The following is a 17,764-nucleotide window of genomic DNA, read 5'->3' as shown; positions in this document are numbered from 1 at the left end:
CAAAGAATATTGGGTAAACTCAAATATGAGTAAGCGTTTCTGTTGTCATAAATAATGGTTATCATTAAAAACCTGTTGCAGAAAAGTTAAATAGAAAAGGTATGGCAACGCTGTGCAGTTGAACAAACAACGCTTTCTGAACGCCTGCTAGGTGGCGCCAGTAGCATTTGAATTAGCCGGCAAATTCAAATGCCTTTTCTGTTGTAAGAAATAAATATCGTACATTTATTAGCAATTCGCAACTTGGTTTATTTAGAGTTTACAATTCACATAAGTTTTATTTTTAAAATATATTTAATTTTCGTCTAATTCGATTGCAAAGCAAAGAATCTACCTAAAATTGATATTTATACGTTTTACATATTTGCTAAGAAACTTCTGATTATTTGATGCATTTGCTGCAAATTGCAGTCATCGCTGCTGCTGCTAGCCAATACGCCCTGTATATAAGTTTGTTACATCTACTCATGTAAGTATGTAGAATTTTGGTCTGTCGGGTTAATATAATTGATTAGTTGAGAAAAACATTCACATCGAAGTACGCAAATGTGTATAGGTACAAATAAATGTAAATGTATATAAGAAGCAAGTATCTAAATTGCATATATAATTTTGTTTGATATTTTATAAATCGACCGCTCTTCTCTCTCTGTGGATGCTTTAATCGCATTCCTTTAGGTGGCAAGTCTGATTCACTTTGAATATGTTTGAGAGCTCATCCAGTAAGGTCTCATAGCGATAGGCCACGCGTATCTCTGGCACATTAGTGCGAGTTATATCGTTGCCATTGATGCCATCCTCAAAGTAGTTGGGTCCCAGCCATTGCTGCTTGATCTGTTGCGAAACGGATATATTAAAACTCTCAAATAGATAAGAGAGAAACCTTTTGGAATTCACTTACGTTATGTGGAAAGCCGCTCATGATGACGCTGTTGCGGGCCAGCTCGCACATGTCGCATGAGCTGAGCTTCCACACCTGTGCCGCAATGCTGTACTCTTCCATAAGCGGTTCCTAAGCCAACAGAGAAATGTGTGAAACAAGTTGATCAAATCGTCACTCTAGTTACCTTGGTAAAGTGAAACTGTAGCGGATCATCGGTGGACAATGAGATAATTAGTCCACGAGCCAAATATTCGGGCAACGGATTCCGATGATAGTTGAGAAACAGCGAATTATTCGACAGCGGCGACATGGCAATACCTATCTGGGTTAGATAGTATAGATACTGCAGCACTGGCACCTTGCGCAGCAGCAGACCGTGCGAAATGTTCTCGGCCATCAAGTAGCCACAGACCAGATGCTGCACTGGCCCAGCCTCGCCGCAATGGGGGCGCAGCACAAATGTGTTCATGCCACGCTGCCTGTTTGCGTTGAGGACGATTGGAGATCAATATAGATTTATGCATCAGGAAATTTGTACTCTCACTACTCACTTTCTAAATTTGTTGAGCACCGTCATATTGGCATACATATAGTATATATAGTAGGCATACGGCGGATTATCCTCGTATGTCCATTCTTCTGGTCGCGGCACATCGCTATCAAAGAGCGGATTCTCTGGCTTCGACTCATCATCCACAGAATCGAAACCAATCACATAGTTCAAGAAGCGATGCAAGTTGGGATTCTCGCTTGGCTTATTGGTTGCCTCGAACAAGGGTAGAAAAATGTTATTGATTATCTCCTGGAATGACGACATCATCTTGTTGGATTTGAATATATCGAATAGCCTCGGTATTTGTATTAGCCAGCGTATGTTCGAGCTGTAGACATTATTGTCGATGGCCCACTTGGCCAGTTTGTTCCACTCATCGGGCGACTTGCCGTAGATGGAGAGACGGAGCTCTGCATTTTGATACTTGGATTCCTCCAGATCAAAGGCCACCTCCTTAAGGAGTAAACGGGATTTGAGTAAGGATAAAACTTTATGTCTACATTTTTAAACCAGTTAGAGCCCCAAAAGAAAACCAAGCAACATGCCAACTGACATCCGAACCAAGGTGTGATACCAAACCAAAGGAAGTTGGTTCGGAGTGTGAATCGACCCACTGACATGGCTTTTTGGTTTTCGCAGCCCTGGTTTTGACTTACCTTTATAATTTGTGCAAAGTATTTGCCATTCAAATAATTGTCCGTCTTGAGGAAGACTTCCCGGAGACGCGATTCGCCAATGGGATTATATTTGGAATTGAATTTATCAAAACGATGGAACGTATTACGATCGGCATGGACATCCAGCATATCAACGGTCAGATCGTATGTGGTCAGGTTCATCGATTGGAACACCTGTGCCAATGTCATCGGCTGTCCATTTGTGTGGGTGACCACCTCGTTGGCATTGTTCTTTAGCGTCTTCTTGATGAAGCGCAGCAAATGCTTTTGATTCATACAAGAGGCTGCATGTATATGGGTATCCACTTTTCTAGTGTTGTAAAAGTCACGATGCGGCACCGCCTTCTGGGCGGCCAGCTCGCGCAGCTCATTTAGCAGCACATGCATCTGGTACTTGGAGGACAAATAGCAAAGGCGACGATAGCAAAATGATTTTCTAAAAATAAAAGAAAAATAAGAGCAATTTTAATAATGTGTATTAACATGTAACATGTACACCAGGCTTTGCCCGCGAATTTCTAATTCCACTCAGCGTAGTGGATTTTTCGCAATCAGTGAATCCCGTTTAATATAAATGTGCAATCAACAGTTTTTGCAGTTTTTTACCCATTCATTTTAAATATACAACTTTTTAACTAGAATTAAAATTCGATCGGATTTAACTAGGATTTCAGGCCATGTACCTCTTGGCCCCTATTTTCCATGCAAGGGGGTGCATTTGCGAAAAGCGCGAAACATGTGAACATAAGTTTGAAGCTGATCGGATGGTAATAATAGAAATATATCTATAATAGATATATGTATATACACTTACAATGGTCCATCGGCAATCATATTACACATGACCTGCATGTCATTCACGAACTGGTTCATATCCGGATACGTAAACTCCAGCTCGCTGGTGCACTCCTGGAAAATGGAAAATGGAAATATTCTTAGTATATGAATGAATCCTTTTGGCATTTCGGTTGCTTACCTCATCATTGTAAATGTGAAAGACTCCATTCACTGGCTTGATAATATAATCTTCATCGGGCACGAATTCTACATCCCAGGCATGTATAGATTTAAGGGGCGATGGCAACGAATGGAGCTCTGCACGTCGTTTGGGTGTCGAGTTATTTGCGTGTGTAATGTAATAAGAAATATGTATGTATATGTATGCACATACATATGTTGGTGTGGGTATATTGGCATTAAAATTGATTATCAGCGGCAGTGTTGGTAAATGTTGTACAAACTATTTAAAACTAAATTAACGTTATTTTTTTCTTCTTTTGCAAATACGCTACACACAAACGTACAAAGTGTTGTTGTAGTTGTGTTTGTGTGCGTGAAGAACAGGGCTGTCAGCTGTTATATATGTATATTTTTTAAGTGGAAATACAATTTTTGCTTGTAAACAGTTTTTAAGGTTTTAAGTGTGAAAGCTTGCAATTAAAGTAATTTTTCAGCTAACTGTTTGATAAGTTTTAATAATGTGAAAGCTTGCGTATAAATTCATTTTTCAGTTAAGTTTACTCAGTTTGCCGACCTAAAAGGGCATTGCGAATATGATATGATATGCCATTCATATTAAAATTTTAATTTAAAATTAAAAAAAAAAACAGCATGTTGATTTAAAGATACAGATTCGTAAGTACAAACAAATACATGTCGGTTATCATATGGCGTGTCTACCCTGTTCACGTATATTCACAGGGAAATAACATATTTAACTTTGTACTAAAGTCTTTCAGGTGAGGTGTTTAAAACATTTTTAAAGGTGGGTCAAACGTGGCGAAATTACATATATGTATGTATGTATGTACTCTACTGCAGGCAGGCAGAAGATAAAGTGCGTGCAAGGCGGAGAGCGAGTGAGAGCTGTTAGCAAAGTAATAACTGTTAACAAATGCAAAACACATTAGAGAGAGAGAGAGAGAGAGAGCGGGACACAAAATTGAGTGTAAATAACAAAAATAACAAAGCATTGCAAATATTTAAGTACAGATTGTGTCTGTAACAAAGGCTAAATGCTACGGCACGCGGGTGTTACTAAAGAGAGCGGGCAACACACTGAACAGAAACATAAACATAAACACAGTAAGAGAGAGGGAGAGCGCAAGAGCACAAACAAAAGAGCGTAAAGCGGCTCAACAAATGAATGAGTGTAAATATTGGATCAGTCAACAAATAACAGTAAAACAATACGGGTTGCTTGTGGGTGGTTGTGTGTGTGTGTGTGAGAGAGAGAGAGAGAGCGAAAAAGACAGAGAGGGAGAGCAGGAAGGCAAAAAAGGAACAAAACGATTGCATCCGAACACGGAGACAGCCGCGGCCGAATTACCTGTATAGCTCGCCATACTTTGTTTGCGAATTATGTCTATAAAAAATGAAATAAAAATAATATATAGAAAACTTTATACAAAATGATAAAAAGAAATAAAATGAAAATACACAGAGCATTATAAAAAGAATGAGGATAAAAAAACAACACAAACGAGACACCTGAGCGTAGAGAGAGGGTCGGTCTTAAAAAATCATACATATATGTAGATATGTAAATGGTCAACTTACTAAACGCAATAGAAGACATGACACGAATAATATAGCTGCGGCTAACGAGCGAGATATACAAAAAGAAAGAGACGCATATGTATATGAGTATATACATTATTATATTTATATCAAAAAGAGAGAGAGAGAGAGAGAGAGAGAGAATGAGAGAGGGGTAGGTTGCAAGGTGGTTCTAGCTGAAAATAAGAGAGTAAACAGCTTAACGCGTTCCTAGCGCATGTTAAAATTGATCTATGTACATAAAATGAACGATAAAAACTATCGATTGTATTATACATCGCATACACAGTAAACATTGGTATGTACTTCATGGTGCTATACAACACTGGCAAAACTCTCTACTAAGTACATGGAATGCCTGTACATAAACGCGGTAGCCGCTTTCTTGAAGGGAGCAACCGATGTCAGCGGTGGCTGAGACTTGGACTTACCTGAAACCGATCTAACAGGCAAATCGCTGTATTGATCCTTGAGGCGCACCGTCTTAAGAAAGCGTGCTGTGGTCGTTGGAAACGATTGATCTGATATTTCCATATAATGGGAGCGCAACTTTAGCGCCTCGATAAGCAAAGTCGATGCGCGCTCCAGGTCCTCGAGCGGCACACCGCTGGTATCCTCGCCCGACACGGACACGCGCTGAAAGGTGATGTCCGCTTCGGTCAAACGCCTTTCTGTAGGCATTTGACCTTCCGACTCGGAACTGCTATGAGGACTGGCTGCAGTGGTCACCACACGCTGACCTGTCGATTGCCTATGGAAGGGCAGGAAAGAGACAGACAGAGAGAGAGAGAGAGAGAGAGGGAAAAATTCAATTAAGAACTTTGGTTAACGGGTCGCCGGCAAGAATGCACCATTGTTCCTCCTCCGGCCGGTACTCGTAATGGCGGCAGAAGCTATAGCTATCATCCGCGAACGACATGTTGCACCTGAGCAATGAGCTCAGCGAATGGACCAGCGTCGGGCTGGCGTTTCAGGTCAAGTTTACAGTGGCCCAATGATCGATTGAGCGATTAATTTATAGAGCCAGCACTCGATAATTTACAATTGGGCACGCGATGGCAAGTCAGCCAGGGTTGGAGGGCGTCCCAGCCCGTTGGTTGACCCAGCGTTATTTGCCAAAAATTATGAATACCCCCGCCCCCCGACTAGGCTAAGAGGTTGTTCTGCTCCAAGGAACATTAATCATTTTGTTGGTGGTTCCTAAGGTCATGTACGATATAAAAGCTGATAGCCCTAATCTGTGATAAAAGACAACAGCCAAACTACAACTGGCAGTGCGAAGTTCGAAACTTTTGGCGCTTTGGCGTGTCACACGAACAAAACCAATGACTGGATGATTGCGGGTCCGCAATGTCAGCGTAGGTCGTTGGGACAAGACGCGAAAATGCGACAAGTAGCCAGAACTCAGAACCCTGAACCCGCGCGCGCACCCAGCCGCACAGATGGTAACCGGGTTAAGGGGTTAAGCGGCAGCCGGATACGCGTTCGACTTTTGCGCTTTCTTGCAGCGATGCGCGCCCTCCAAGTTATATGGATGCACAAATTGTACTAAAAGTGACGGCATCCAAAATTCAAATTGTGCTACCTTCACACTGTTGGCCCTGCTGACTGCTCGGCTCTCCGGCTGCCCGCTGGTGCTGTTGTTGGTGGTGGTGGTGGTGGTTTCATCATTATGTCATAAGCCGTGTTCGCGACGCGCTCGTGTTGCTGGCCAGTACCTAATGCAGTCCCATTCAAAATCAAAACGTGTTCAACCTTGTTTTCGTCTATGCTTTGCCCACACCTGCTTGGCCCACATGACCCGCTCGCAGAACCTCGGCTCCCCTATCCCCTATTCCCTATTCCCTATGCACTAGGCCCTGTTGCCCATGACCAAGTGTCTATGTTCGTCTAGTCGCTTGGATTAGTGGTTGGAACCCCAAAACAATGTGAACTTGATAACTAGAAAGCAGGGTGCTCTTCCACTTGCCGGAAGATTAAATACCCTTCCCTTCCGGACAGGTCAATATACGAAGTATAGTTATTCGATATAATCGGATATTCTTATAAGCTGTTGAGGGAATCTTTTGAATAGTACGGGTAATTATGTATAGATTAGGCTAAGAGAATACGGGGATTCGAACTCTGAACTTGGCTCAAAACGAGCTTATTGATAAACAAGTTTTCATATTACTCAAATTTTGAGTCTTGGTTCCTAAAGCAGATATTTGATATAGTAATTTGAATCCCTATTGATCTTTATCTAACTTGCATGGGAACAGGCTAGACAGACTTTATGGTGTCCCAGAATGATTACTTTAAGGTGTAACATATTTCATGAGGTATTTAAAAAAGCCGCTGCAAGGGGTTTAAAAAAAACCCATGTTGTTTTTGTTGTTGTTCATTACGATCCTATATAAATGACAGTTGGAATGGCTGGATTAGCAACTAGACCCAGGAAACCTAGAAAATTGTTAGCACATCGGTAAGCTACGTTATATTATATGTCAGAGTATCTGTATAATCGAACTATATCTCAATCCATGTGCACTTTATGCAGTATATAATACCTTCTAGATAGAAGTGTTTCCTAGCGCAAACTCTACTTCAACTTTATTAGGCTCCTCTATAATTTCATTAGTGTACCAGGCTTACATTAATACTCTTGTAATGTTCGAAATTCCTTCCAATAATTAAATATATAGGTTATTTAGTTTTGTACTCACTTTTCATTGAGTATGCGCTGTATTTGTAATTTCTTCTCAATCTGTTCAATGGGAAACTGAGGTACTTCATATGGGGCCGAAATTTCATTAGTGAGCTCATTATCAACATCGGTCTTATCATTATCAACTGAATCGGGTAAATCGCCTGTAATATAGAATAAATTGACTTTTAATTGAAGCTAAATAAATATTGTTTTTCTACACACACACACACATATATATATATATATATATATAGGTTATATATATATATATAGTTTATATAAATGTGGATTGCACTCAAGTGCTATATTGATGATATTGGTGTCTATTTTAATAGATGTCTATATATATGTATATAAGTACTTGTTTTGTCAACCTACAAATCGGTGCTATCGTCTCAAGCTCTGGGTCAATGCTTTTATTATTGACGCTTGCCGGATCCATGACATTGCCCCCAAAGAGCTTGACATCCACGCGCAAACGATGTGCACTGTCCATTCGATTGAAGTTCATGCCTGGTCTGACTGTATTTGGTGTCAAAGGGTTGGCTCCTAATATCCTTATCGAAGTTCCCGCTCCGGTTTTGGAGCACACTTGTAACCTGAACGAGCGCTGGCGCTTTAATGACTCGAGACCTGAAACTGAACTGCGACGACTACGGTTCGCGGCAATACCTGGAGAGCCAATGTAGACTCGCTCTCGCTCGGCGGACTCAGTTGTTGTTGCTGTTTTCCTTTTTTGTATTTTGGAAAACAACACAATTTACGAGTCTGAGATGCACGATTATAAAATTTCGAAAACGAATCGACTGCAGAGTCAGCTCGAAAACAACTCGACTGCGAAAGGCAGCTTAAATAGCTGGCGGCGATAGCGTAAATCAAATAACAAATTCACAATGAATCTTCAATACACTGCCAGAATAAAGTGTGCTGTTAACAATGCATTGGTTGCGAGTTTAACAATTGACATAAATTATTTGCCTTTGCTCAGAATTATTGTACAAATGGCAGAAGTACCTGCATCTAATCTTTATTAATTATGAATCTCTCGATTATGTATTTGCTTCTATATTTAAATTTTTTTTTCAGTCTGAAATTCTAATTTACTTTCTACTTTGAGTCCAAGCTTAAACGAAACCAGTTAACCAGCAAAACAGCTGGGCTGAAATTCACATCAATTGATTTGATTTAATTAAGGAAATTTTCGAGGAATACCCAGTATATATGTATATGCCAATTTTGGGCAGAACTCAAATGTATACCGCAATTTGTATATGAAAATAATACGAATAATAATAATAAATTTAAACAAAAATTGTTTCATTCAAATGTTCAAAGTCTACGAAAAACTGCTGGCTCTATATACTGTGCGAACCAGCTATATAGTTGCTATATATATATTTAAATAAATATTCTACTTATAAATATTTTAATATATGGTGTTGATTAGCCTTAGAAACCCATTAAATCTAGTCATGTCTGTCTAACAGTTGCTACCAATTTCATTAATCGATCACAGATCAATTCTCTGTCAAATCAGATATAATTTTTATAATTTAACAATATATTTATAAATATATACAAATATATTTTTATTTATTTGTTTATTTCATTTCTATAGTTTAACCATTTTGTATAGTTAAATATTATTATCTAAATATATTTTTCTTTGATAATTTAACTATATGTTTAAAGTTAAATAGAAATACAATTATACACCATAGAAATTGATCATCTTTGGACTTCTTTAAATATAATCTAGGACATATATTCACATATAAAATCAAAGTCACTTTTTTTTTGGCATTACAAATCACATGAGAAAGTAATGCGGCCTCTCAGTAAAGTGTAGAGAAAGCAAGCATAGACTGTTTACATATTGGAAATCAATAGCAGCTCAGACGTGACCAAAACAACCCACACACTGGCGTCATCCCGCTGCTAGACATCATGATCATGGATATTGAGATGGTGTCACCTCGAGTCGAGCCGAGATGAGCTGAGTTGGGCTGAGTCGAGGAGATAGTTGTTCCGAAGATGAGAGATGACATGCATCAACTTTCTTGTTCGCTCTTTAAGTTGAGCGCCATACATTCTACACTAGACTATATGGTCATGGTGTTTATAGATTGGCAAGTTTTTAAATTATTGTCAATATGTTTTTTTTAATATTTGTCAAATTAAAATCACATTTAAAACTGAATCGTTCTACTCAGCGATAGATGACTGTACACAGCATTAAAGCTTAGGGCAGAATATCTTGGCGAGTCAGAGTAGAAAACTAAAGAGGTACCAGGCTCGAAACCTGACTCCAAAGGCTTGAAATCGTAATCTTTATGGTGAATCTTAAGAAAATACAATAAATCTATTATCAATCATAATTACACTGTTGTTTTGTTAATAGATTGATTAATGAGATTAATTCATTATATGACAAGTTTGCTAAAGATTTTTCTAAAAATAAAATAAAAATAGTAACTGAACTTAGATCTTCCACTCTGTGCCCAACAATAGCTACAGAAAAGGTCAATTATACAAATATTTTCAAAGGGGTTCGAAATGTTTCCTCCAAAGTGCTATACATTTTGTGAGATAGTCATAATACTCCCCATTAGAGCACATTCGATTGAATAACTTGGATTTAAATGTCAAGTTGAAATTCAAGAAGAAATGCAGAAATGCTTTATAGTTCCCAACCTGTGAACGCGCTAAGTGGAGCTCAGTCAAACAAGTTCAATTTGCTTGTAGTGCCGTGTTGCATATGCGCCGCTATCAAACGCGTGTGTTGCTGCTGCTCTGTGTACGTACGTGTGTGTGTGTGTGTGTAAATTTCTTGTTTCTGCAGGGTGTGCGTCGGGTGTGCGAGCAAGTGACAAAAAAAAAAAAACCAAAATAAATAAATACCAAACCAGATCAAAGTTTGTTTTGGTTGCTTGCATTGAGTTTGGTCACACTTACAATTACATTTGTTCGTCGCCGGCTGGTTGTGTCTCATCTTAATGATTTTGGAGACTTTGGTGGCCATCGGCGGGTGGAGTGCAATGGAGTTGTTGACATGCGACGCCCCTGTTGCAGCTGCAGCACCTGCCGAAGCTGGACGTGTTAGCTTGTTGCGATGCGGCATAGTGGCCATTGCCTCCTTGCTGGGTTCGGAAAGCGCATCTTCTAGGGAATCGGTGTCCTGGTCATTGCTGTCGGTACCGTCCGTATTGCCTATAATGCCGCGATAGGCCATTTTGTTCTATAGCAAACGTTTGCCGCAGGTCACACAACGCCAGCAATGAAGCACGTTAATGGTTTATGCCTTGCCTCGGATGGCGACAGATTTCGTGGCGCCTCCGTTAATATGCAGCGTGCCCCCAAACGCTTTGGAAGCTTCTGTTACGTTACAAGGAATTTCGGTAGCATTTACACAGATTTTTAATGTTTCGTCCAAAAAATAAGAAAAACTTTATGTAATAAATTTAATTTTGCTTTTTCTCTCACACACACACTCACACTCTGCCGCTTCTTCTCTGTCTCTCTCTCCCGCTCTCTCTCTCTCTCTCTTTATTTCTAATCCTCTGGCAAGTTTCGAAGTTATAATTGCCCGGTTGAGGTTTACTTTATCAATTTATTTGTATATGGTCATATATATGTCAGTGAGCATTCACGTACAGATTTCTGCTTCTGATTCCGTTTCTGTTTTGTGCTTCGGGCCGCAACGCAATATGCACATCTACGCGCTAATTTTTTACTGTGGATACTTTCTTTGTTTTGGCCCCTGTCAAATGGGTGGCAGTTGTCGTTCACTGCCAGATGTTTTCATCCAAAGTTTATACATCGCCTAAAGTTAGGTATTTGACAATTGAGAGCCAATTGCAATGCAGAGCTTTCGCTCTTTAGACGTTTAGTCGGTCGCCCTCTCAGCGCTCTCTGCGATTCTCAGCAGAAAAGCTTCCGCTATTATTGTGAAATGCATCTAATTTGTTGGATCAACAGAGTGTCTATATATATAAATATATAAACAGGTATACATAATATCTTTGTATATTGGGGCTATCCAGCGGAGAAAAGCGTTACCAAGAACTTGCTGGCCGTGCGTATTATGTTGCTCTACAAGTACTTTGATGGGGCCTATTTGTTCAGTTAAAGCTTGAAATGATTCACGTTATCTGGAGTTTTAATGGCTAAATAAAGCGAAGATTATGTAATGTATAAGCGACACACACAGCAAATATATGAGCTATAAATCGATAACATCGAACTTTGATTTTAAAATTTTTAATGTTTTAAGCACACATGCGGGTCACTTTGCTGAAGTTTAAGAAATGCATAATTAAATAAAAGAAAATAGATATCAGTATCGATCAAAATAATACCCATAAGCTATATAGAATCTGAATGTTTAAACATCTCAAAACATTATAATTCATTGTTATCATTACAGATATCGATAAGCAATCTTATCTATCGATTCTAGAACAAACCAAAACTAGTTTGAGGTCAAACATATCGATAATCTGTCAATAATAACAATTATAGAACATATTAACTACTTAGATTGTATCCTTGAAATGGCCCAGTTTTAAACAACTCCAAGATATCATATGTACAGGTATATTTAGCCACTAGATCTGAAGAGTTTTACGACGAAGAACTCGTATCTAGTGTTCCGAGTGCTAGTAATTTTTCCTTACAAATTGGCGAGGGGCTTGCCGTCGTCGGCCTGATTACGCCATCGGGGCACTTAGCGGCACTCGTCTGGCAATCAATGCTAATGGCCCAAACAACACTGACGTCCATTGTGGTGGGAGCTGGGTGCATGGCGACGGTGCCCGGCAGTCAAATTTGTAAATGACAACAAGTCTATCAAAATTAGCATATAAATGACAAAAAGCAGCCGACTGTGCTACGCCATATTGTGCTTTAAATGATGGCTCTATAAGTAAAACAAATATGCCGACGAACTTGCAAGTAATCGCTGTTTATTCGCCCCCTCCCCCTGTCTAATGAATACTATTCACTTTTATTATTCGCCCAGTATAAAAGGATTATTCTGTCGGATAAGAGGCTCAATTGAACTACTTGCAAGGGCGTAAGAAGAATGTTAATCAAATCTGAATGGGAAAGCAAATCAAGGGTATGAACTCCTTTGAAATGTAAACATCTTTACAATTCTTGACCCAACAATCAAGTGTTCTTGTCGAGAGTATCCGACTAATGTAGACCCCATACCGACCACACTAACACATATAAACATCGGCTGAGCTTCTTCTTTCCCTCAATAGTAAATGCATTCTTGAGTAACTTAGATATTTATACTTCGATCTATATGAAATATTCAGCCCCAGCTCAATAATTCCTATTGCTTCCTCATTATATGAGAGTCTACATAACAAATTTGGAGTTTTTTGCTCCAATAAGCTTCGATGTATGCGCAAAATAATCGATACTTATCGATTACAATCCAAATTTGCAGTCTCTAGCCCTTATTTGCTGAGATCTACGCATTCAGAGGATTTCGTAAGTCAGTTAAACTCTGTTAGAGTTGAGTTGACTTTCAAGGAATTTACATTTACTTTATTTAAGAGTCGGGGTTTCTCAACCATATCAGAAATATCTATATATATATGCATATATATACATATGAAAAATAGTCTATTCGTCGTTGTTGTTGCTGTGTTTATTTTTGGCTGCAAATATTTTGGCTTTTGTTGTTGATTTTATTGACCGAATTGTGCGCTTATTAATTGCTGCGTTTTGTTTTGTATTTTGTTGTCGACTTCTGGCTATTTCGGGCACTTTGCCATTTGGGCATTGCCCGCGTTTCAATTGATTTTTATAAAAGTGTCAACCGACACAAATTGCGACGGCCCTGCGACCGGCCACTCGCCACTCGCGGCCATTGCATAACGCTCAAAAGGGTTTTTCTCCGGCTGCCCAGATTTGTGAGTATATTGAATTGAGCTTTTGTCCAAACGAATACGCGAAGTAAACTGATTTTCATTTCGAGCGGTTCGTAAACTTGGAGTCAAGAGCACAGAAAAAAAAACATATGACAGATACTAATCGGAAAATCTAGTATATATGTATATATATGCAAGTTGACTCGACTAGAACGAAGCTGAGATACTCTAAAAGCTTGGTAAATGTACTCAGCATTGTATCATAAACAAATGCGAAGAGTTCTCTTTGGGTTGAAGAAATTCAAATACCCTTACATGCATACTATTAATATATATAGATACATATAACATAAAATGCTCGGAACATATATGATAGTCAACTCGTAAATATATTTGCCAAACTGGGAAGAGAAATCAATGTCATAAAAACAGCAATAAAAGAGAAGACTTATAATAACTACGTTTGATAAAAATAAGAATTCCATACATGCGATTTTTTTTGAATACAGAATATTTAAGATCCAATTAGGAGACCTATAAAAATAATTAATTTGTAAACTAAGCAAATAATATGCATAATATTGTATTTAAAAATTGAATATTAAGATTTTATTTTATTTTGCTTATTTTATTCAGATTTTGTAGACAAAAGGACCAACACGACTATCTTGTACTCTACAGAGTTAAATGCAATTCCTTTCCATGCTTACGAACTCTGAAAGGGTATTTTGGAGAGTAGAGAGATATTCAAATGAAAGAATATATTTTAGCGTGAGCTACAGCCGTTATATTTTGGCAAAGACTAAGACGGTAAGAGAGAAAGAGTAGAGAGAGAGAGAGAGAGAGAGAGAGAGAGAGAGAGAGAGAGGGAGAGAGAGGGAGGGAGAGAGAGAGAGAAAGAGTAGAGAGAGTGCAACTAGCACAAATTACATAGAAACTAAAGCAAAAGCTGAATCCAAAAAAATAAAATAAAAAGAAAAGAGAGCAAAGCAAAAAGCAAAAAGTGTGCAAACTTTTGACTGTATGCCATTGTTTGTTATTTTCCTATTGTTCCTTTTACTGTTGTTGTTCTAATTGAAACCCTGACCTATGCCTAGACAAACGCCAAACGGTCTGTTCTACAAAAGTTCCCAGACGAAATGAACTACTCGTGGGTTATACTCGATGTGCCATATCAATGACCGTTTCGAAAAAAAGCTCAATTATAACGGAATAGCAAATGCGTGGGCAGATACTATATCATATTCGCGTATATTTGTGTGACTCATAGATTCATCAGGTTAATGTATCCGGGCAAATATATGAACACTCATTGGTATCCACATATACTATATGCATGTGTGAGCCGATTTTGTAGCTAAATGATTTGCGAATTCAATAAATTTTTTGAAAATTTTCCAAAAGCAATGTTGTTTACGTGTGTTCTTAACCAAATATTGCGCAGTATTCAATTGTAAACTGTAAAATCGCCCAATGTTTTATTACTTACAATCGAATTGCTGTTTTTTTTTTTTTAACCGATTTTAATTACTATTTGTAAAAATGTATGTCCTCATGCCCCCAAATTCTTAAATGTTGTTAACATTGAAGACGTATAACTAGCATGTGCGTTGTTTAGGAAGTATTTTTCGACCTCGAGCTTAAAAAGTGACATATATATACTAACATATACAGTATACATTTTATAGGGCTGTTTAAAGTTAAACTTATTTTTGGTGCAGGTCCATATCTCTAATTACTTACAAACGAGCTGCTTTGTAAGTACGTTTGTCATGCAAGAAATTTGTTAAAGATTCTTGCTTTTCCTCTTGTTTGGCGTGCTCTGTTCTCGTAGTTTCTATGGGCTGAATGTATGTACATATGTATATATATTTTTTGAATATATTGGATTATAATACACATACACTTGACTTTGGTGTTTTTATGTGCGTGTGTGTGTGTTTATTGAAATGATTACCAGCTGTTACAATTGCCGGGCCATTGTGAAAGCGTCTGCATAATGTGCTTGGTAGCAATAATGTTAGCCTGTTATTCATGTGGCTTATTTATAGCGCCGGCGAAGAGCTAATGATAAGCTCCACGTCAGTGAAATTTAGAGGGCCTGATAACAGGCCACATAAACACATTTGAATACACACAAGCATATACTTGTGTTCTTGCTTGGTTTTGTTGATTAGCTGCGGCTGGGTTCGAGTTTAACCCATTTTTTTGCTTCTTTTTTTTTTTTTTTTTTTTTTTTTGATGGAGTTTCTTTCTTGCATCCCGAAAATGCAGTCGTAATAACCCCTGTACCCAGCTGATTGCTATTTTATTTCGCATTTTTAATGAAGCTTATGCCCTAGATAAGATTGTAAAGCTATGCGATATATATTATAAAGCTGACTAAAGGCAAACACGGTCGAGTTATTCGACTCTGCTGCACCTACATACATGCATACAGAACTTTATATGCACATATATATACATATATATATATATATATTACATATATCTGCATATGTATCTGTACTTACATATATGTATGTATATGTATTCGAACAGTTGCGTGTGCGTGCACATTGGCATCCAATTTTCTAAATGGCTTTGCCCTGTATGCGTCTGACAGTTTGTCGTCGTTGTTGTTGGTTGTTGGTTTTTTCCTACACTTAACTTGTTTGCTACATAATTGGCCCGAACGAATTGAACCCGACTCCGAGTGTACCTGGTAAATATTTGATGTAGCCAAAAAAACGCTATTGGCAGTGGATAAAAGGAGGAGCATTTGCGTCTATTTGGACCTATTACATATTAAAGTCAGAAAGAAGTTCGTATACTAAGAACTTTAGAAATCTATGTTCTGGTATAGTATAGCTCTATAGTAGAAAATATAATATGTACAATTATTTCTTTATAGATGCCGTGCAGCTGCTTCAATCATTAAACTTGTACTTGAGACCTGGCATAGATAGGACGCCAGATATTTTCTATATTATCAAATCTTTTGACTCATTGTTTATAAATGTAACAAATACCAAAATACCTTTATACTATACTAAAAATACATGTTTTTACTATATTTAGACAATAAATGTGTCTAATTATAACAGAATAATCGTTTTATTTTTTAGGGAATGAAGAAGAACGACTCGAACTTTTAAGACATATAATATAAGGAATATAAACTTTCGTTTGGTACTGATTAGTTTTCAATTCGCTTTTACCATGCGGAAAGAGCTTAATAACACTGTCAGCTCCATGAAACAGTTACTGTAACAGAAACTAACAGTAATCACACAACGTTGCCACTCTGCAGTCAGATTGAGTGAGTGAAGTATACTCAGGATACAAGTACCATGCAACAAGCACAATGTGTTTCAACTGACGGCTTAGGGCATAAATAATTGCGTATGTCACACAAGTACAGTTAAATGCGCTGGTTTCTTTTTCGCCGTCGCACCTTTTTTTCTCTTGTTAGGCAACTCCGAATGCAAAGTGTATGCATACATACATGTATATGTATGTATATACATGTATTTATTCTTTATGTTGCTTGTCAATGACCAGCAATTATGGCTCACACACGCACAAACGATGCATACACATACACGCCAGTTTGCGTGCGTGTGTGTGTGTAACTGTAAACTTCACTCACCTCCTTTGCGCTTATCAATGCGCCTCAAGCTCAGGCCCATGTCCGGGTCCATGTCCATTTCAACGTCAGTGTCAAATCCAAAGCTGCGGTAGCCCTTGGCACTTAATGCATCCTCATAGCTTTGCATGCCGATGTACTCCTCGCACACGCACACGCACACTTACTCCCTCTCACTCCCTCTCACACACGCCGGCTACGCCTGTTCTCTCTCCTGTTCTGTGCCTTGGAGCTTTTATTTTGTGCGTTTTTGAAGTGCCTTGAACTTGATGCAGCTTCTGCGTTTGCGGTGTCGTCACCTTTGGCTTGCTTTTCAGACTCTCTTGCTTCCCTGCTTCTGCTTTTCTTTTCTCTGTGGTAATTTCGTGTCAAATTGCAAACGTTGCGACGCTTAATGTCCGGTTTGGTTTTATATGCACACAAATTGTAAGTGCATATGTAAATACAAGACTTTCTCACTCATAAACCACGCAAAAAAATTAAATCACACGCCACAACGCAAAAAAAAAACAATAACAATAATACTGCTTTGTAATGTGCGAAATCAAATGCGGAACTTTTTATGCCTCTCTAAACGCTACAAATTTATTTTGCGACTGAAACTGCCAGAACTGCTTTTGTGCATTGCGCAGCGCAGACAATTTCAATGCGTCAGGCGTTGCCACCTGCTGTCTTAATGGCGTTGCCGATATTCGTGAAATAGTTGGCACAGCTTAATGAGCCAAACAGCTGTTTTTGCTGTGAGGGTGACACCGATAGTATCGATACTTTCAAATATTTGTAGATGGCGCTGCGGACGCAACTGAGCGCTAGGAAACAAAAACAAAAATTTAATGAAACTTCGTTTCTTCTTTTGTAATTTAGTTTATTTTGATTTTTTGTTTCTTATT

The 17,764-nt window shown here is 38.4% G+C and overlaps 1 protein-coding gene across 6 annotated transcripts; it reads right to left on the bottom strand.

Moving 5' to 3' along the window:
- Positions 1-224: 224 nt before the first annotated feature.
- Positions 225-17,451, bottom strand: LOC115765167 (AMP deaminase 2). 6 transcript variants are annotated; one of them, XM_030708583.1, is made up of 11 exons: positions 16,878-17,451; positions 7,378-7,522; positions 5,104-5,423; positions 4,443-4,478; positions 3,090-3,208; positions 2,928-3,022; positions 2,093-2,549; positions 1,435-1,889; positions 1,068-1,362; positions 902-1,012; positions 225-834 (listed from the first exon to the last, which is right to left on the bottom strand). In XM_030708583.1, exons 1-11 carry the CDS (start codon positions 17,002-17,004, stop codon positions 661-663), a joined length of 2,334 nt encoding a protein of 777 aa, XP_030564443.1. In that variant the 5' UTR covers positions 17,005-17,451; the 3' UTR covers positions 225-660. The 6 variants fall into 6 exon arrangements, with proteins under 6 accessions (XP_030564443.1, XP_030564440.1, XP_030564442.1 ...); XM_030708580.1 differs by lacking the exon at positions 16,878-17,451 and adding an exon at positions 10,317-10,803; XM_030708582.1 differs by lacking the exon at positions 16,878-17,451 and adding an exon at positions 7,740-7,887.
- Positions 17,452-17,764: the final 313 nt, after the last annotated feature.

The sequence above is a fragment of the Drosophila novamexicana genome, unplaced genomic scaffold (genome assembly GCF_003285875.2).
Source record: "Drosophila novamexicana strain 15010-1031.04,08,12 unplaced genomic scaffold, DnovRS2.1 tig00000932-arrow-arrow-pilon, whole genome shotgun sequence".
NCBI classification, from domain to species: Eukaryota; Metazoa; Arthropoda; class Insecta; order Diptera; family Drosophilidae; genus Drosophila; species Drosophila novamexicana.
The sequence above is the reverse complement of the archived record's forward strand: the minus strand, read 5'-3'. Positions and strand labels throughout refer to the sequence as shown.

What these genes read in the sequence shown, in the direction of transcription:
- LOC115765167 (XM_030708580.1), bottom strand. Translation starts at nt 10,593, where the DNA reads ATGGCCTATCGCGGCATTATAGGCAATACGGACGGTACCGACAGCAAT. An exon ending in AAGTATGGCGAGCTATACAG is followed by an intron (nt 3,209 to 4,442) that starts GTAATTCGGCCG and finishes AACGACGTGCAG; the next exon opens with AGCTCCATTCGTTGCCATCG. An exon ending in ACTTTGCACAAATTATAAAG is followed by an intron (nt 1,890 to 2,092) that starts GTAAGTCAAAAC and finishes TTACTCCTTAAG; the next exon opens with GAGGTGGCCTTTGATCTGGA.